The 20,950-nt window shown below is 48.6% G+C and overlaps 2 protein-coding genes across 2 annotated transcripts; one reads left to right on the top strand and one right to left on the bottom strand.

The window, feature by feature from the left end:
* Positions 1 to 3,709: 3,709 nt before the first annotated feature.
* KCNJ11 (potassium inwardly rectifying channel subfamily J member 11) lies at positions 3,710 to 5,015 on the top strand. Its single transcript, XM_016225218.2, has one exon. The coding sequence runs from the start codon at positions 3,710 to 3,712 to the stop codon at positions 4,895 to 4,897; it is 1,188 nt and encodes a 395-aa protein (XP_016080704.1). The 3' UTR covers positions 4,898 to 5,015.
* A 7,951-nt stretch (positions 5,016 to 12,966) lies between these two features.
* NCR3LG1 (natural killer cell cytotoxicity receptor 3 ligand 1) lies at positions 12,967 to 19,219 on the bottom strand. Its single transcript, XM_016225214.2, has 4 exons — positions 18,889 to 19,219; positions 16,879 to 17,205; positions 14,698 to 15,024; positions 12,967 to 13,784 (listed from the first exon to the last, which is right to left on the bottom strand). Exons 1-4 carry the CDS (start codon positions 19,217 to 19,219, stop codon positions 13,603 to 13,605), a joined length of 1,167 nt encoding a protein of 388 aa, XP_016080700.2. The 3' UTR covers positions 12,967 to 13,602.
* Positions 19,220 to 20,950: the final 1,731 nt, after the last annotated feature.

The raw sequence follows: 20,950 nt of genomic DNA, 5'->3' as shown, positions 1-20,950 counted from the left end.
CTAGGGAGCAAATCTCAATCGACCACTTTGGGTCACAATCCCTACTCCCCCATCACTGTGGTCAGAGGGTTGGAACAAACTGACTGGCTAGGTCTGGATCACATGTCCCCATCTCCATCCCCCATGTAGGGGCATTCAGAAGTAGGAGCTGGTGGCCCTTCAGAGGGAAAGCACAGTGCATACCACAAGTCAGCCAGGTGGTGGCTGGGAGATGCTGGGGCCCATACAGGGGAGACCAAAACAACAGCTGTCCTCCATCTGCATCATGAAACAGGAGAGCACACCTGCACTCAGCCAAGAAATGGCAGGTGCTCATTTACATATCATTTTATTATCATTTACATGTTGCCTTCTGTACTGGCTGTACCATGCCCTAGGGTGCAGACCCAGGAGTCTTGGGCCTGTGTTCCTCTTGTTTGCAAGGGGGTCAGAGCCATACAATCTAAGTAAAACCCACCAGTGATTGGAAAGGGGCCCAGCACAAACCCTTCTGGATGTTCTGGGAGCCACAAGAGCTGAGAAAGTGAGAGTCCTGTAAGGCTGCCTGGAAGAAGTAATATTTGAGTTGGGCAGAGATGGGTGGAAATTAGATAGGAAGAGTTAGAGAAAAGGGCCCATGGACTGGAATAAGATAGAGGGCCTTGAATGCCAGGACAAGAAGTCTGAGATAAGCCTAATGAACAAAAGGGAAGTGGAGAAGTTTTTTCAATGAGAAAAGGACTTGACAAGTGCAGTGTTTAGGGGAGATGAATATGAGGAGGTGCGGGACAGAGCAGGGCAGAAGGCTGAGTCCTTTGGGTAGTGGGCTTGCCCACCTGGAAAGGGTAGAGCAGGGAATAGCTAAGGCCTCAGGGCCATGCTGCGAGGCAGGGCCTGGACTTTTTAACTCTGAGACGCCTCTGGGGTCCAGCAGTTCCTTCCACTGTGGGGTCTGCCAGGAGCAGAGCTTAGGAATGGGAAAAGGATTCTCATTCTCCTATGCCCACCATCCCCCAAGGAACTGAAGGGAAGTAGCAGGGGCAGGGCCCACACAGAAGCCTCGCAGGGATGCCCAAGGCAATTGCAGCCCAAAGCCTTCTATAGCATCCCTGATGGTCTGCCAACCTTGACTTGGATACCTTTCAGATATGGGTCACCTCTAACTATTAGAGCTGACTCTTCCATATGTGAAATCAAAGCCTGCCTCTGTTCTACTCAGTGTCTATACTGGACTACACTTGCAGCCATACATACTACTAGTCTATCCTCCTTGGACCCCAGGGTTTCTGCAACAGTGCTCCTTTTCTGATGGCTACGCAGTTACAGTTGCCCCAGAGGTTTCCTGTCTCCTTGAGCTCCCCACTCTGTTTATCCTGTGTTCCCCTCCCCACCCTAGGCACAACACCTCTGGTAATATAGCCCAAGATCATGCCTACTCTGAGTAGTAGTGTTCTACCTGCAGGTGGGTATGGGAGAAAAGTGGGAAACTCAGTATGAAAGTCACACCCAGCCCCACAAAGGCCTACAAACCCACTGTCCTTAACTTTCAAGCCGTCACTCCAACAAATGGACACACATGGGTCAGGGGTCCCTCCATAAGGACCTGAGCCCCAGAGAGGGAAACGGGCCATTACTGCCACAACAGAGAGGAGCAGGCTTTCCCTTTCAGCTAAGAACTAGGGACCTCCCATCTGGGGCAGAAGCCACAGGGCAACCCTAGGCTAATGCCTGCAGTAGAAACACCACACATGTCCAGGCCAAGAGCTTGGGTCCCCCAGTGCCCAAGTCTGCCCTAATATAGCCCCACAGGCCCAAATGCCTCCCATTACCTGAGGTAGAAGAAATCAGGCTGCGAGTGTAAGGAGGCGTAAAGCAAGTGCCAGTAACTCAAACCCTCTTTAAAATGCAGGGCTGGGCCTGGCTCAGTGTGGCTCAGCCGCTGAACATGGACCTAGGATCCAGGAGATAGGGGTGGGATTCCCGGGGTCAGGGCAGGTGCCAGGGTTGTGGGCTTGATCTCCAGTTGGGAGTGTGTGGGAGGCAGCTGCTCCATGAGGACTCTCTCATCATTGATGTTTCTCTCTCTTTCCCTCTCCCCTCCTCTCTCTGAAATCAATAAAGATATATTAAAAAATTCAGGGCTGGGGTGGGGTGCATGACTGAGGAGATGCAACCACCCAGGTTTCTGGGCTGCTGTATCCAGCATCCCTGTAGTGGCTGTTAAATTGTGTTCCTACATCTTCTAAGGTCCAGTCCATGCCCCCCCCACACACACACACACACACCCAGGGAGGGAGACCGTGGATTTCATCAGATTTTCAGAAAAGATTAAGAGCATCCCCAAAGACAGCTGAGAAGTCATCGGGCCACCTAATCCCGCCCCCCCCCCCCCCCCGCCTCGCGTCACTGGGTTGGTTATGCAGCCCCGCGGTGCCTCCTTTCTCTGGGAACCTGCAAAGCCCAGTGCTGCACTCAGAGGCGGATGTTGACCCAACAGAGGATGGGAAAATTGGGGACCGGAGCCAGGGCGACAGGGGCTGTCATCCCGAGCGGGAGGGAAGTCACGGCTTCCTTCACCCCCATCCCGCCCTAATGTCATAGACCTCGGGCGGAAGGGTCCTCTTTTGGTCCATCCTATGGGGCAAATCGCGAAGGCCAGACGGCTAGTCTGGAGAAAGCAGGCAGGGGCGGTGAGCAGCGAGAGGCGGGGCTTGAGCCTGTGCCCGCCCCGCTCCAGTCGGGGAATCGGTCCGGCTGCCCCTGGCGGCCCCCGGCCCCTCTCCGCTCCTCCGGCGCCCCTCGCCCTCAGTCTTCCACCCCCTACCTAGCGCAGGTCGGTCTCCGCGGACTGCTAGACCCGAGGACAGCCGGCTGCAAGCCGAGCGGCAGGAGGGGGGGAGGCGAGGCTCCGGTTTGAGCAGCCCGAGCAGGTGCCGCCGCTGCCAGCGGGCGGGGCAGGGACGGAGCGCGGAGCGCGGGGCTGGGGCGCGGCGCCGGCGCGCGTGCGCCCGAGGGGGGCCGAGAGGCCCCGACTCCCGGCTGAGCGGGTCGGGGCGCGCGAAGGGTGAGGGGATCTGGAGTTGAGCTGGGTGGGGTGGTGACTCTGGAGGGAGCAGGATATCAAGGAGACAGAGAGGACGGTAGCTGGAGGGAGGATCCGGAGAGCGGCGAAAGCGCTGCGGGGGGTGGGGTAGGAAGGAGGGGACATACCTGGAGGTGAGACTGGGTGGTGGTCAGGATATGAAACTAGCTTGGAGGGGACACGGGGACAGAAATGGGTGAGGCAGAAGACACGGTGGGGGTTGTGTGAGGTCTGGTCAGTTGATAATCACCAGAGGTGTTAAGTTCCAAGTGGAAGAGGTGGGTCGAGAAGGAACGCCGGGTGGGGAGAAGGGGTCTTAGACAGGGAGACGCCCAGGGGTGGTCAGCGGGTGGAGGAGCGTTGAGCTGAAATCTAGGGCCTAGTGGGGAACTGGTAAGGTGGGGGCGCCCTAGGCAATGGGCAGGCGGGCTGAGGCGTGTAAGCCTGGTATATAAAGTAAAGCAGGGGCCAGATGGAGGTGAGGATGACTCCAGTTGCGCAGGCATCTCAGAAGTGAGGCCAGCAGCACAGATTGAGGGTGGTCCCAGAGTGGAAGGGTACCCAGAGAGGGAACCCCACAGGGAGGCCTGAGGCTGGTGAGGGGACACCCCCCATGAAGGACGCCTCTCCCTGGTGGTCGCCAGAGCCATGCTGTCCCGCAAGGGCATCATCCCTGAGGAGTATGTGCTGACCCGGCTGGCAGAGGACCCTGCGGAGCCCCGGTACCGTGCCCGTGAGAGAAGGGCCCGCTTCGTGTCCAAGAAAGGCAACTGCAACGTAGCCCACAAAAACATCCGGGAGCAGGGCCGCTTCCTGCAGGATGTGTTCACCACGCTAGTGGACCTCAAGTGGCCGCACACGCTGCTCATCTTCACTATGTCCTTCCTGTGCAGCTGGCTGCTCTTTGCCATGGTCTGGTGGCTCATCGCCTTCGCCCACGGCGACCTGGCTCCTGGTGACCTGACCCCTGGAGAGGGTGCCATTGTGCCCTGCGTCACCAGCATCCACTCTTTTTCATCTGCCTTTCTTTTCTCCATTGAGGTCCAAGTGACCATTGGCTTTGGCGGGCGCATGGTGACGGAGGAGTGCCCGCTGGCCATCCTGATCCTCATCGTGCAGAACATCGTGGGGCTCATGATCAACGCCATCATGCTGGGCTGCATCTTCATGAAGACCGCCCAGGCCCACCGGCGGGCCGAGACCCTCATCTTCAGCAAGCACGCGGTCATCGCCTTGCGCCAAGGCCGCCTCTGCTTCATGCTGCGCGTCGGTGACCTCCGCAAGAGCATGATCATCAGTGCCACCATCCACATGCAGGTGGTGCGCAAGACCACCAGCCCTGAGGGCGAGGTGGTGCCCCTGCACCAGGTGGACATCCCTATGGAGAACGGCGTGGGTGGGAACAGCATCTTCCTGGTGGCTCCCCTCATCATCTACCACATCATTGATGCCAACAGCCCACTCTACGACCTGGGGCCCAGTGACCTGCACCACCATCAGGACCTGGAGATCATTGTCATCCTGGAAGGTGTGGTGGAAACCACGGGCATCACCACCCAAGCCCGCACCTCCTACCTGGCCGATGAGATCCTGTGGGGTCAGCGCTTTGTACCCATTGTGTCCGAGGAGGATGGCCGCTACGCTGTGGACTACTCCAAGTTTGGCAACACCATCAAAGTTCCTACACCACTCTGCACGGCCCGCCAGCTTGATGAGGACCGCAGCCTACTGGATGCCCTAACCCTCGCCTCAGCCCGTGGTCCACTGCGTAAGCGCAGCGTGGCCATGGCCAAGGCCAAGCCCAGGTTTAGCATCTCTCCGGATTCCCTGTCCTGAGCCATGGTCCCTTGGGCTCCCACCCCACATGTGTGCACGTGGGCAGTGTGGTATGGTACGTAGAGTGGACATGGTGTGGGCCTCTTGGCCAGGCCAGGACCTGGTCTGAGGTTGGGCCCTCCCCAGCTCAGCGTCGCCGCTGCTACTTGCCCAGGGTGTGTCACTACCTATTTCTGGGGAGCCTGTACTGAGTTATTTTTGTCCCTGCTCTTCCCGGCACCAACTCAGAACTGGTTGGCTCCCCCTCCCTGGACTCAACGCTGGGGAAACTGTGGGAAGTGTCGGTCCCTAAAGCTGTGTCTCCAGTTACTCCTGGAGCCCCAGGATCAGTCAGCCACAGCTGAGCAGATGGCTGGGGAAGAACAGCCCTCAGGTTGAGGGACTGCTGCTGTGTTTCTATGGCCCCAAGAGATGTCCTTGGGCCCTGAAAACATGATGAGCTAAAGAGCGGGCAGGGCCAGCTGGGGAGGGCAGTTGATGAGGGAGGGAGCACATTCCAGCTGGAAGATTGGAGGTGTGGAGCCTACACAGGCAGGGACAGGCTGAGCTGACCGGACTCCCCTCCACGGGGCAGGCTCTGGCAGGGAGGAAATGGCATGAGGATGCTCAGCTTTGCTGAGTCCTTTCAGGCACAGGGAAGGGGAGATGGGTCCTGTGCCCCTACCCTTTGCCTCAACACCAAGCCTTCTATGGTGAGGGCTCCTTGGGCTGGGGCTGCTGAGGCCGCCTGTTCCCATTCTGTCCCCCACCCTAAGAGGCTGGGGTGGGCTGGGACAGACATTGGCATGCCGAGCAGAAGGACGTTTAGGAGAGGGGGTTCCTGGGCCCACTACACTTAGTGGGCCTCACACCAAACTCTGGTCCTGGCTCCCCACCAGTGGCTACCGCTGACTTTGTCCAGAGGGTGACTATGGAGGGTCTATGGGTTGTTATAAAAGGAGATGTTGGAAAGCTCAGGATGGTGGGGGTAAGCAAGGTCCCTAGGGTAAACGGGTCCTTGGCCCTGATGGGCTTATCCCCAGTCCTGGACTCTCTGAGCAGTACTGTGTGTACTTACCCAAAATTCCGCCTTTTCCCTGTCAATAAAGTCTCCCTCCTTAATGACTTAAACTCTGGCTCTTCTTGCTGGGGAGGTAGCAGTCATGCTGGTGGACAGAGAGAGTAGGGCCTGGAGGTGCCAGCCCACATTTCAGAGGTGCCATGGAGGCGTGGAAGGAAACCTGAGGCTGGCCTTCTTCCCCAGTTCAGGGAGACATTTCCCCTTTTGCCCTGCCAGCCTGTCTGGCCATTTCAACCTTTGGACACCCACCAGGCTTATAGCCCCGCCTCTGTTCTCAGGAATCTGCTGCAAGGCTTGGGTGCTCAGGGAGAGAGGCAAGGACATCATATGCATTAGTGTAGTGATAGGAGCATAAGCTCACAAGCCAGCTGCCTGGGTTCAAATTCTGGCTCTAGCTTTAAGACCTTGATCAACCAACTTAACCTCTCTGTGCCTCAGTTGCCTCATCTATAAAGTAGGCATACTAATAGTACCTACCTCATAGAATTGTTGTGGGAGGAAGTGAAAAATATATATAAAATGCTTGCATGTCTGGTCCATAATAAGTGCTCAATAAATGTCAACTATTGTGATTGTTATTGAATCAGCCACATGATGAGACAACTGACGAAGCAGATGTTAAGAGAGAGGGTGCTATTATATTTCCCCTCAGTAATGAGATTCTCTACCTGGTCTTATTTTCTTCACAATGCCCCCTCTGAGCTAATCACAGTGGCTGTGGTAATGCCTATTACCTGATCTTCTTGTCTCCATCTCACCCCTTCAGTCCATCTGCCATGCAGCCACCAGTGGTCTTATTAAAATGCTTGTGATCATCCCCTCCCATGTCAACTACCTGCAGTAGTTCCCCATCACCTTCTGGGTTAAGGCTAGACTGATATCCAGCATGTCAGGCTTTGCCTGCTTTCTAGCCTTACAGGTCACAGTTGCTAGGACCTTGTGCACCCTCCCACTTCCATTACTGCCTTACTATCCCCTCTTTGCATATAACATTGACCTTACCTCCGAGCCTTTGCCTATGTTACTCCCTTTGCCTAGACTGCCCAGGCCTCATCTCTGCCTGTTGAATCCATAAAAGTCTAGGTCAAAGGATGCCTCCTTGAAACCTTCCTTGATTCCTCTGGAAAGACATGGCCCTTTGTCTGTGTTTGTGGGCGTTCTACTTTTGCCTGTGTTTATAGGTTTGTCTCCCCATCCCCAAGTCCATGGCTCCTTGAGGTCAGGGACTGTGTCTGACCTAGCACTATGCCTGGCACTGAGTAAGTGCTGAATGAATGAATGAATGAATGAATGAATGAATGAATGAATGAATGAATGAATGAATGAGTGATGGATGGTGTAGAGGACAAGAAGCCAGGGTTATTGCTACAGTTTGAGGCCTGCAGAGGGCTTTTGTTGGATCAGTGAGAATTTGTCCCAGGCTACTCAAGAGGCAGGGCTGAGAGCCAGAAAGCTGCTGCTGCTGCAGCTCCAAGCTCTAAGCTGTCCCCTCCCTGCATCACACAGCCTCTGTCTTTGCTGAGCTGACCCATTTCTGGTTTAGAGGAAAAAGAAATGAGAAGCTACTCAGAGTCAGCCCAGAATTTGGAGGCAGTGCCTGGCTCTTGGGACTTAGATTGGCTGTTCTTAAGGCCAGAAGAGGGGCCAGACCCACTGCAAAACCCCTTGGCAGCACCATCCTTGGAACCCCATCCATAGTAACTTTCGTCTAGCCTGACCTTAAGCCACTGGTGGCAGTGAACTGGTGGCAGTGAACTGGCAGAACTGAGAGGTGCCAGTGCCACCTGCTGGCCACAAAGAAGACCTACTTTATCCCAGAAAATCAGGGCCACTGGTCCTAGGCTCTCCACTCTTAAGAGAGTGGCTTAGCTCAGGGAGAAGCTGGAAAGTTCCAGGCTTGGAGGAGAAGCTGGACCAAGTCTTTCTTGACCCTTGTAAATGTTCTTGCCCACTGATAATGTTCCTTCTATCTGGGGGCACCCCTGCTTTAAAGCACTGGACTAACCTGGCCAAGGAAGGTCCCCTGAGCTCTACTCAGCCCAGCAAGAACTTCTGTGAGAATTTAGATTCTGACATGCTGCCTCCAGGACAGCATTGGACATCATATAAGAACAGACAGCAGGCCATGCAAGTCCACACCCTGTCTGTAGAACTGACTCTCTGCCAGGCCTCCTGGAGACGGGAGGGAAGTACGTCGTTTCACTATGGTCCAGTGCTGATGGAGGTGCTGTTCTCCAAGTTTGCAGATGAAACAGGATCAGAAGTGACATTAACTCGCTAAAATCTCACAGCTAGTAAATGGCAGACCCAAGACTTGGTTCTGAGTCTGTCTCAGACTGCTGCACAATCCCAGTGACCTGAGCTCCAGCTTTTACTAGGGGTGCCACCTTTTCTAAGTGTCAAATCCACCACAGACAGTTATCTCTAGACCAAGAACAAGAGGGAAAGTATAGCTTGGGAAGCCCTTGGGCCTCCCTGAGTCCCAGATTTGAGACTAATGACAGGCTCAGCTATAGTAACACCTATGGATTTGGCATCTCCAGCCAGTCACCTCGATGTCCCCACATGGCCCTTCTGCTGGAAAGGACTCACCCACCTTCTACAGGACCTACTTTCCACAGGTGGCATCCTCCCAGTTCCACCCTGCATGTGAGTTCCTACCCAACAGCTTTTCTTAGGGAGAACCTTCCCAAGGAGCTTTCTGCTAGGAGTAGAGAAGCCTTGGCTCCCTACGTGTCTCTAGACTCACCTCTGAAATCAACCCCGGTTCCGATATCAGACACCTTATCTAGTACCAAGGCATGCAGAAGACTTTGGGGAAGAAGATATGAATTTTGTATGCCAAAGTCATGTTGACCCCAGACTAGGGCAGGTGTGGAGAACAGATCTGTTCCAGCTTGAAAGAAGCTGGGGAAAGAGAACAGTGGGATTCAAATCAGAGTGGGTTCCAGAGAGCGTCTTTATTGCACTAAATTCTAAATTAATTGGCAACTTCTCTGCCAGGCCCACCTACCTGGGGCATTGTATTTCTTCATGGAAAGGGAAGCAGGTGCTACCTACATCCTACTCTATTTCCACTCTGGGCAGACCCAACTCTGAAGTGACACAAAAGGCTGGTCACCCAGGCTGGCCAACTTGTGTACAGGAGTGCGAACTTCTGCCTTTCCCCTGACCTCAGACACTGAAGTCAATGAATGAAAAAGTAATGCAACGTGCGTGTGCAACTACACAAATTTATTTCCTTCACTGGGAGGAGCAAGGGTGTACAGGAGTACAGGTGAGGTCAGCGGTGCCCCGAAGCTTTCTTCAGCCACACACCTCCCCTTCGTGAAGGGGCATCATCCCTTGCAACACAAATGCATCTCAAACTCCTCCTCTACAGACTATCAGCACCCAAAGTGAAGCAAACCAGACTTTGGGGAGCCCTACCTCTGTGTTCTCTTTATATGATCCATTCCAGTTTTTCTCATAAGGTCATTATTCTTGGGGAAGGGAAGTCACTCCAGGGTAACCCAGAGAGAAGAAAATGCAGTAGAGTCTGACTGAGACTCCTGTAAAAGTCCTACTGCGTCCTTGGTTTCCCATCCATCTTGGAAGTGGAAAAATGAAAATCATCCCATAATTCTGCCTCTTTCATGCCTCTCTTCAGGTCTCCCAAGGTCTGACCAGCATCCTTATTTCTGAGTTTAGTAACTCCTTGATGCCTTTTTTTTTTCTACATCATAGACTCTCTTCCAATCAATAATGTCCATTTACCATTCCCCATGTTTTACATCTATTATTTTCACCTTCCTATAAAAAGATCTATTTGTGTCCAGCCGGGCGTGGCTCAGCGGTTGAGCATCGACCCCGGATACAGGCGATCAGGGTTCGATTCCCGGTCAGGGCACATGCGCAGGTTGCAGGCTCGATGCCCAGTCGGGGGTGTGCAGGAGGCGGCCGATCAATGACTCTCTCATCATTGATGTTTCTGTCTCTCTCTCCCTCTCCTTTCCTCTCTATGAAATCAATAAAGATATATTTTTTTAAAATCCATTTATGATTTTCCCATCTAATTATATTTTCCTTTTTCTCTTGTATTATTTTACTGTTCTATTGCAATCTCTACAAAATTATAATTTCTTTTGCTAAATTTATAAAATCTCGTCTCCTTTACTAGTTTTTCCCAAAGGGTGTCATTCTCTTTCAACCACTGTAAACAACTTTGGACTACTTCATTTGTTCCACAGTGCCACTGTTGTCATGTGCCTCCTTTCACTTTGAGATTTATTGGTTCCTCTAATTATATTCTCGTAATAGGCACCAACCACACTGATGTTGCAATCCCCACGTGCCACCACTAAAAGCCACTCTAACCCTCAGGTGGGAGCTCAGCTATGAGGAGCATGTTCTACTCATCCCTCTAGGCCAGCGATTTTCAACCTTTTTCATCTCATGGCACATAAACTAATTACTAAAATTCCAAAACTCAGCAAAAAATATATTTTTGTCAATCTCACAAAAAAATAGGTATAATTTTGATTCACACTGGACAACTATTGTTATGTTAGCTGTTGTCATTTTTTTATTTGACAATCTAAGGGAAAAGAGGTCAGTGCCCTTGACTAAATAGTCAGGTATTGCATGTTTTAAAAATTCTTGCATATATGCATAATCTATGGACACAAACAATAGTGTGGTGAAGGCCTGGGCCGGGGAGTGGGTGCAGGGTGGAAAGAGCCAATGGAGAAAAAAGGGGACATTGGTAATATTTTCAACAATAAAGATGAATTTTAAAAAAGAAAGCAGAAAGCTAAAGGACAAAGATAATTCAGATACTTTTATTCATATACTGGTGTGTACAGATTGATCTCACTGAACAAAGAAATAGAATTTGAAATGGATGTGACATTTGAGTTTAACTTTAAAAGAGGAACAGATTTGGATTTGTAGGGATTTGGGGTAAAGGGCATTGGGTAATATCATGCAAATGTATTACAGATCTATCATCAATGAATAAGCTGGAAATTTACACACACACAAGAAATTCTTGCCGTGGCACATCAGTTGAAAATTGTCAAAGTCAAGAGACTTCCAAGTTCTGCTCATTGTACCCCTCCTGAGTGACCTAAGAACTATGCCCGAGTCATTACTCCATCCAGTAGAAATGGGAACAGGGCTTCTCTGTCCTACAGAGCTCCTGAAATACAGCTGCACGTCCCTGGTAACTGTATTCAGAACCACACTGTATGTTACCCATGACCAATATCTGGCATGAGACCCTATCAACCTGTCCTGGCTGAGGAGCCCATACTTTCATCCAATTAGGAATAGCATCAGCCACCTTGGTTTAGGTACGGAAAATAAGGCAAGGGCCAAACACACCAACCACAGGTCTCCCCCTAAGAACAAACTAGAACTATACAGAGGAAGCCTCTCCTCTAGACCTAATTAATAATCAAGTTCATGATTCACAGCCCAACCACACCCTGGATCTTCCTTGGTGATTTGGTATATTGATTAAAAATCCAAGCTCTACTAGCCATGAGATGGGGAGCAAGTCATTTATCTTCTATCAAATAACAACTCTGCTATAAATTAAAAGTGGATACTTTTATTCATATACTGGTGTGTACAGATTGATCTCACTGAACAAATAAATAGAATTTGAAATGGAAACGGGCCACAGTCTGGAAACAGGAAGTGTTGCTTTCTCTCCCCCATCCCACCTCTTTTTTTAATTGAGGTATAACTGACATATAACATTACATGAGTTTCAGGTATACAGCATAAAATTTGATATTTGTATATATTGTGAAATAATCACCTCATTAAATCTAATTAAAATCCATCACCATACAGTTACAAATTTTTTCTTGTGATGATCTTTAAGATTTACTTTTAGCAACTTTCAAATATGCTATACAGTATTACTAACTCAAGTCACCACGCTGTATATTACATCCCCATGACTTATTTTAAAACTCAAAGTCTGTGCCTTTTGACCTCCTTCACCCATTTTGCCCATTTCCTATCCCCTACCTTAAACAACCACCAATCTGTTCTTGGTATCTATGAGCTCATTTTTTGTGTTTGTATTTTTTTAGATTCACATATAAGGGAGATCATACATAACTTTCTCTGATTTATTTCACTTAAAATACTGCCCTCAAGGTCCATTGCATTGTCATGAATGGCAAGATTTCCTTTTTTTTATGGCTGAATAGTATTTCATTGTGTACACAGCCATGTGTCTCATAACGTTTTGAGGAACAATGGACTGACTGCATATACAACTATGGTCCCATGAGCTTAGAGTGGAGCTTAAAAACTCCTAGCACCTAGTGAGCCCTAACATTGTAGCACAACACATTATTCACATGTTTGTGGTGATGTTGGTGTAAACTACTGTACTCCCAGTCATATAAAAGTATATATAATTATGCACAGTGTGTAATACTGGATAATGATAATAAATGATTGTTACTGGCTCGTGTTATTACTGTGCTATACTTTGTTGTTGTTTTTAAATCCTCACCCGAGGATATGTTTTAATTGATTTTAGAGAGAGAGAGAGAAACATCAATGTTGGAGGCAAACACTGATCTGTTGCCTCTGGTACCTGCTCCAACTGGGGATTGAACCCGCAACCTAGGTATGTGGCCTGACCAGGAACTGAACCCGCAACCTTTTTGGGTACTGAATGACACTCCAGCCAACTGAGCCACCTGGCCAGGGCCATTTATTGCTATTTTAGAGTGTACTCTTTGTACATATAAAAATAAGTTTGCTGTAAAACAGTATGTGGTGTTACACTAATAGCAGCCTAGTGTGTGTGTTAACTGCATCTCTTGATGGCATCATTTTCTCTTGTGCTTGATTTAGTTTCATATTGTTTTATAAATTATTGTTCCTGTATAGCCTGAATGTACAGGAGCAAGAGGCTATATGATCTAGGTTTGTGTAAGTACCATCAATGATGTTAACACAATGGTGAAATTGCCTAACAACGCATTTCTCAGAATGCATCCCCTTTGTTAAGTGGCACATGATTATGTGTGTGTGAGTGTATCACATCTTCTTTTATCCATTCATCCATCGACGATACTGAATTTATTTCCATGTCTTGGCTATTGTAAATAATGCTGCAGTGAACATGGGGGTACAGATACCTTTTCAAGTTAGAGTTTTCCTTTCCTTTGGATAAATATCCAGAAGTGGAATTGCTGGATCATATGGTAGTTCTATTTTTAACTTTTTTGAGGAACTTCCATACCGTTTTCTATAATGGCAACACCAATTTACATTCCCACCAATATTACACAAGTCTTCCTTTTTCTCCACATCCTTGCCAATACTTTTTATTTCTTGTCTTTTTTATAGTAGTCACTCCAACAGGGATGAAGTGATAACTCATTGTTTTAATTTGCATTTCCCTGATGATTAATGATGTTGAGCACCTTTTTATGTACTTGCTGGTCATTTGTTTATCTTCTTTGGAAAGTGTAAAATGGTTGAAACCCATTCAGTTAAAAAGATTGCTCCAATACAGAAAACGACAATCAAAATACCAATCATCCGCTGGCGAAGCATGGCTCAGTGTTTGAGCATTGACCTAGGATCCAGGAGACTGCAGTTCAATTCTGGGTCAGGGCACATGCATGAGTTACAGACTTGATCCCCAGCAAGGGGCATGCAGGAGGTAGCAATCATTAATGTTTCTATTTCTCTCTCCCTCTCCCTTCCTCTCTCTGAAATCAATAAAAATATATTTTAAAACAACAACAACAACAAAAACCACCAAAAAAACACAACCAATGATGCTTGAGTCATTTCCAGTCTTAGATCCTGCACAGAGAAAGAGGGGGCCAACGTTAAGAGGAAACCTATGGGCAGGGGCCAAAGTGACCAAACAATCACTGCTAAGATATGTGGTTGTGTGTCATTTCTCTGTCATAGATATAACCACCAATCTTCTGCCACATGTCTTGTCATTCCTATCACATCCACATCCACACATCAAACAGTGGGGTTAGCATTTGCCAGAAATACACAGCAATATCGAACACCACATACCACATAGATATGCCATGCACACGTTCAAAGCTTCCACACTACTACACCATCTTACATCACTATACACTGCTATATATTGCATATCTGTGTTCCCTTAAAATTCATATGTTGAAATCCTAATACCCAATGTGATGGTATTAGGAAGTGAGGCTTCTGGGACATCATTAGGTCATGAGGGTGGAGCCCTCATGAATGAGATTAGTGCCCTTATATAAGAGGCCCTAGAGAGATCCCTCATCCTTGCCACCATGTAGGATACAACAAGAAATCTGTGACCCAGAAGAAAGCCCTCACCCAACCATGCTGGCACACTGAACTCAGACTTCCAGCCTCCAGAACTGTGAGAAATAAAGCTGTTGATTATAAGCCACTCAGCCTGTGGCGATTTGTTACAGCAGCTGGCAAGCTACCCACTTCAGGTCATATAGCCCACTCAGATCACTTAAGCTGCCATAAGCTAACAGAAGTCCTGAGGACTATTATCACAACTCTCCACCTATTAGACCTTTCTGCCCTGGCTGAGGGACCTAGTTTGGACTGCTGACTCTGGGGCTGAGCTAGCCAAATCAAGCTTTCTCTCCTTCCCTATTGACCCCCATTTTGGCCTAGATTAACTGGGAACCTGAGTGTTATGTTATACCCCCTCAAGGTGAAGAGCAGGGGAAATGTCTAGGAGGATGCTTACCTCTCCCAGCCAGGGTGGAGTTCCACCTCCAGGAAGTGGGCAAGGATATATGCCTTATCACACATAGGTAGGTGATCACATTGTGTTCCAGAGAGTGCTTCGGTCTCCTACAGTTAGTGATGTTAAATGTGCCAACTTCATTTTTGATGGCTGAACCAATGGTGATGTCCTCAGAAATCTCCAGGTCCTGGCAATTCTTCAGGGTCCATATACACGACATTATGTCAATGTCCTCTGGGTAGAACCCACTTGCTTTGCACGAAGTATGTTTGTCATCACTATCTTTCACCACTGCTTGCTCTGGAAACACACTGGTGACTGGGGAACCTGCCAAGGGAAAGAAGTCACACTTTTTTTTTTTTTTTAAATATATCTTTATTGATTTCATAGAGAAGAAAGGAGAGGGAGAGAGAGAGATAGAAACATCAATGATGAGAGAGTCATTGATCGGCTGCAACCCGGGCATGTGCCCTGACCAGGAATCAAACCCCGATCACCTGAATCCTAGGTCGACACTCAACCGCTGAGCCACGCCCGGCCCGGCAGAGGTCACACTTTGAGGGTAGGTTGGGACTAGCTTTTTATGAATTCAATGTCTAACCCATAGCAAGCCTTCAGAAAGGGTGAGTCAAGCAAATGGGATTCTGCTTAGCCTAAGTATTCTGGGTATGTTGATCTCAGTGCCAGCAAGGTGCTGATAAGCCATGACTTTGACTCTCACAGCCATTTTCTAAAGCAGAGTTTCTCATTTTTCTTTTTTTTTTTTTTTTTTAATCCTCACCTGAGGATATTTTTTCCATTGTTTTTCAGAGAGAGTGGAAGAGGGAGAGAGAGAGATGGAATCGATGTGAGAGAGACACATCAACTAGTTGCCTCCAGCACTCGCCCAACCGGAGCCAGGGATCTAGCCTGCAACCAAGGTATGTGCCCTTGGTTGGAATCAAACCTGGGACCTTCAGTCCACAGGCTGATGCTCTAACCACTGAGCAAAACCCATCAGGGCTAAAGTAGTTTCTTAAGCCACCTCGTGTCATAGACACCTTTGAGAATCTGAGGAAAGCTTTGGAACACTGTTGTGTAGAGACTGCTAATTGCTGCCCATTTCATTCTTCAACAACACATCTAAGTTAAAGCTACATCTCACTTCAGCTGGTGTAACCACACATCTTGTCATTCCTATGACATCCACATCCACACATCAAACAGTGGGGTTAGCATTTGCCAGAAATACACAGCAATATCGAACACCACATACCACATAGATATGCCATGCACACGTTCAAAGCTTCCACACTACTACACCATCTTACAACACTACACACTGCTATATATTGCATATCTGTGTTCCCTTAAAATTCATATGTTGAAGTCCTAATACCCAATGTAATGGTATTAGGAAGTGAGTTTTCTGGGACGTCATTAGGTCATGAGGGTGGAGCCCTCATGAATGAGATTAGTGCCCTTATATGAGTCCCTAGAGAGATCCCTCATCCTTGCCACTATGTAGGATATAACAAGAAACCTGTGACCCAGAAGAAAGCCCTCACCCAACCATGCTGGCACACTGAACTCAGACTTCCAGCCTCCAGAACTGTGAGAAATAAAGCTGTTGAGTATAAGCCACTCAGCCTGTGGCAATTTGTTATAGCAGCCCAAATACACTAAGGCATACACAAATCACCAAGACAAATCTCTTATTTCATACACACAAAGCATATTTCAATTCCATACTCTCCATGCCCCACACATACCCTATACACATCCCTGGCCCTTGCTTCCAAAAGCAATCCTCTCTCCCTCCAGCACCATCCCAGGCCCCATCTGGCACACCCAGTCAGCTCTTGCTTATCCTCAGGGGACATGGACAGGATCCTATCCCCTTTCTCCTAGCAACTGGCAAGCTACCCACTTCAGGTCACATAGCCCACTCAGATCACTTAAGCTGCCATAAGCTAACAGAAGTCCTGAGGACTATTATCACAACTCTCCACCTATTAGACTTTTCTGCCCTGGCTGGAGGACCTAGTTTGGACTGCTGACTCTGGGGCTGAGCTAGGCCAAATCAAGCTTTCTCTCCTTCCCCATTGGCCCCTATTTTGGCCTAGACTAACTGGGAACCTGAGTGTTATGTTATACCCCCTCAAGGTGAAGAGCAGGGGAAATGTCTAGGAGGATGCTTACCTCTCCCAGCCAGGGTGGAGTTCCACCTCCAGGAAGTGGGCAAGGATATGTGCCTTATCACACATAGGTAGGCGATCACATTGTGTTCCAGAGAGTGCTTCAGCTTTGAACGGCTAGTGATGCTAAATGTGCCATCTTCATTTTTGATGGCTGGACAAGTGGTGATGTCCTCAGAAACCTCCAGGCACTGGCGATTCTTCAGGGTCCATATATGCCACGTTATGTTAATGTCCTCTGGGTAGAACCCACTTGCTTTGCACAAAATATGTTTGTCATCATTATCTTTCACCACTGCTTGCTCTAGAAACAAGCTGATAACTGGGGAAGCTGCCAAGGGAAAGAAGTCATGCTTTGAGGGTAGGTTGGGACTAGCTTATTTTCAGTTCAATGTCTAACCCATAGCAAGCCTTCAGAAAGGGTGAGTCAAGCAAATGGGATTCTGCATAGCCTAAGTATTCTGGGTATGTTGATCTCAGTGGCAGCAAGGTGCTGATAGGCCATAACCCTGACTCTCAAAGCCATTTTCTAAAGCAGTTTCTTAAGCCACTTTATGTCAGAGACACAGCATCAATGGGCTGCCTCCTGCATGGAACCCCTTGGTGCATGGGACCACACCCAACCGACTCACACCAGCCAGGGCTATATGCAATCACTTTAAATGAATGGTCTAAGCACATAAACTAAGAGACTGAGATTATCAGAGTGGATTTTTAAAAAGGCTCAAATATGTGTTTCGACAAGAAATCCACTTTATATAGAGGACATAAATGATAATGGAAAGAGACTTGACTTGGGGTGGTGAACACACAATATAATATACAGATGATGTATTACAGAACTGTATACCTGAAACCTATATAATTTTATTAACCAATATTACCCCAATAAATTCAATTAAAAAAAAGAAAACCATTTTAAATATGAAGATCCACATAGATTAAAAGTAAAGGGATTTTCCCTGGCCAGTGCTGCTCAGTGGTTAGAGCATCGGCCTGCCGCAGCAAAAGGTTGTGGGTACAATTCCCAGTCAATGGCAAGTACCTGGGTTGCAAGTTCGGTCCCTGGCCCTGGTCAGGGTGCATGCAGGAGACAACCAATGGATGTCTTTCTCACATCAATATTTCTCTCTCTCTCTCTCTCCCCCTCATTCCCTCCCTTCCACTTTCTCTTAAAAAAAAAAAAATCAATGGAAAAAATATACTCAGGTGAGAATTAACAACAACAAAAGTAAAGGGATTTAAAAAGATACACAATACTAGCACTAATGCAAAGAAAACTAGAGCAGCTTTATGAATTTCAAACTAGCCTTCAGAACAAGAAAAATTATCAAGGATATTAGGTAAAAGCTAAGGATATCTGAATAAAGTATGGACTTCAATTAATAAAAATGTATCAGTATTGGTTCATTAATTGTAATAAATGTACCATACTAATACAAAATGTTAATAATAGAGAAAGCGGTGTGTAGAGCCAGGAGTCATATGTAAACTGTACTATCTTTGCAATTTTTCTATAAATCTAAAACTGTTCTAAAAAATAAAGTTTATTAATTTTTTTAAAATCTTTCTAGGCTTTCTGTCAGTTGTAGAGGAAATGAATCTTAATATGCATCCCCACCCCCCAAATTAAGATGTGTAAAACATTCAAAGTCTTAAGTACAATTTTGGAGGGCTCATAAACATTGCCCCCATTATAGGCTGAATTGTGGCCCCCATCCCCAAATTCCTATGTTGAAGTCCTAACCCCAGTCACTCAGACTGTGACTGTACTTGGAGATAGGATCTCTATTGAGGTACTATTACATTTGTTTAGAGCAAAGGACACTGAGGTTCAGCATGATTAATAACTTAGCCCTAAGTTGTCCAGAAGTCCATGGAAGCCCAGGACTCAAACCCACATCTATCTGATTCCAAGGCCCTTGACCTAAACCTCTGCTCCACTCAGCCCATCCACATCTCTACCCCAAACTCCATCGCATGGGAACCATAGGACACTGCATCAGGTACTCACCCACAACCTCCAGAGAGACTGTTCCCTGGGCCTTCTCAGGAGTGATCACCACCTCACATCGGTACTCTCCTGCTTCCCACACCTGGACTCCAGGCAGCTGCAGTGAGGCGTCCCCGCTCTCCAGCCAACTTGGAGACACGTAAGCTCCAGATCGGAAAGACTCTCGATGGTTTCCGTACAAGCAAAACACCATCTCCTCTGTTTTATTCATCTGATTCTTCCAAAACCAGACAACACCCACACTTTCGGGGTCCAGGTGTGACAAACCAGGGACCTTGCAGGAGATGGTGACATTGTCATTCAGCAACGCAGTCTGAACCTTCCCTGCCATCTCCACGCTCCAGGAACCTTTGGGAGGAGAAACAAGATGGCGGCGTAGGTAACAGCTGCACCCGCCGCCTCCCGCAACCACATCAAAATTACAACTAAAATACAGAACAACCGTCACTCAGAACCTCCTGAAATCCGGCTGAACAGAAGCCCCACAACCAGGGAACTGAAGGAACACCAAGACCAGTAGGAGGGGCGGAGACGAGGCGGATCGGGGCTGAATCGGGGCCTCAGGCCCACACCCAGTGCCGTGGGTTAAACTGGGGAGGGAATCTCGGCAGCAGAGGTTTCCCGGAGAAGGGAGGATTCCCAGCCCCACAGCAGGCCCCCAGCCCAGGGTCCCAGGGCTTGGAAAAGAAGTCCCCACAGCTTTGGGCTGTGAAACCAGCGGGGACTGTCCCTGAGGGACGCAGAGGCTATGGGAGCCCCAGCAACTCCTCTCAAAGGGCCCGCGCACAGACTCACTCGGACGCTCCCTCTGAGCCCAGTGCCGGGCAGCAGCTTGAAAGGAACCTGGGACACTCGGGGAGGAACTAACCTGCCAGAAGTCAGGATGAGAGCTGGGGGGAGCAGCTTCCTCCCAGGCAGAAGGGCTAGCAGAGGCCATTGCTCCTTTGGCAAGTCCTCCCCACAGCCGGCAGGCAGGCGCCATGTTTGAATCACCAGCACCTGACTCACACCTTTGGCCCCACCCCCGTGATTCCAGGAGGCCCCGGCCCTCCCCACCTTCAGGCTCATCCAGGCCATTTCCAGGGGCTTTTCTATGCAAGTGGCCTCTTGAGCCTCACGATTAGGACTTTCCTAAAATCTCTCAAACAAGCAGCAGCGTGCCCCATAGGGCTTGATAAGTGGCCAGGCCTGGCACTAGCGGCAGCCCGCATTGGTTCATGGCTTGGCCTCTCCTGGACAACACCAAGCCCAGCACAAACAGCAGCCAACTACGGTCTGCTGTGTAGCTCATGCTGGGTGGCCCTGGGCAAGGCACTGGCACAGGCTGACTTTGCACCTCCCAAAAGGCCCCAGAGACAGTGCACCTGGTGACCAGACTCCACCACACTGGATTACAACCCTACCACACCCACGAGTGACACACTCAAGGGGCACACTTGGTGAACACCAAAGCTCCACTGAAGTAAATCCTGCCCCATAAGGGTGTTTCCAGCACAGCAGCTCTCTGGCTGTAGTTGCAGCTGATCCTCACAGCTGATTGGCCTGGGAGGGGGTCAGTTCCTCCCAGTGACACCAACAGCAACCAAGGCTCAACTACAACAGGACAGTGCACATAGCCCACACAGGGGAGCACCTAGAAGGCCCAGCTCAGGTGACGGGACACCTACTACACAAAGCCACTCTACAAATTCCAAGAGACATAGCAGCTCTACCTAATACATAGAAACAAACACCTGGGAGAAGCTAAAATGTGGAGGCAAAGAAACATGTCACAAAGGAAAGAACAGAAGAAATCTCCAGAAAAGGAACTAAAAGAAATAGAACCAAGCATGCTACTAGATACCGAGTTCAGAATTACAGTTATAAGGATGCTCAAGGATATTAGTAAGACTATTACGAAAATAAGTGAAACCATCAATGACTTGATAAAGTACCAATCAGAAATGAAGGCTACATGAACTGAAATGAAGAATGATTTACAGGGAATCAACAGTAGAGTAGAAGACGCTGAGAATCAAATCAGCAATTTAGAACATGAGGAAACAAAAAACACCCAACCAGA

The sequence above is a fragment of the Miniopterus natalensis genome, chromosome 11 (assembly GCF_054644295.1).
Source record: "Miniopterus natalensis isolate mMinNat1 chromosome 11, mMinNat1.hap1, whole genome shotgun sequence".
In the NCBI taxonomy this organism is placed as follows: domain Eukaryota; kingdom Metazoa; phylum Chordata; class Mammalia; order Chiroptera; family Miniopteridae; genus Miniopterus; species Miniopterus natalensis.
Note: the sequence above shows the minus strand (reverse complement) of the source record. Positions and strands in the feature narration are given on the sequence as shown.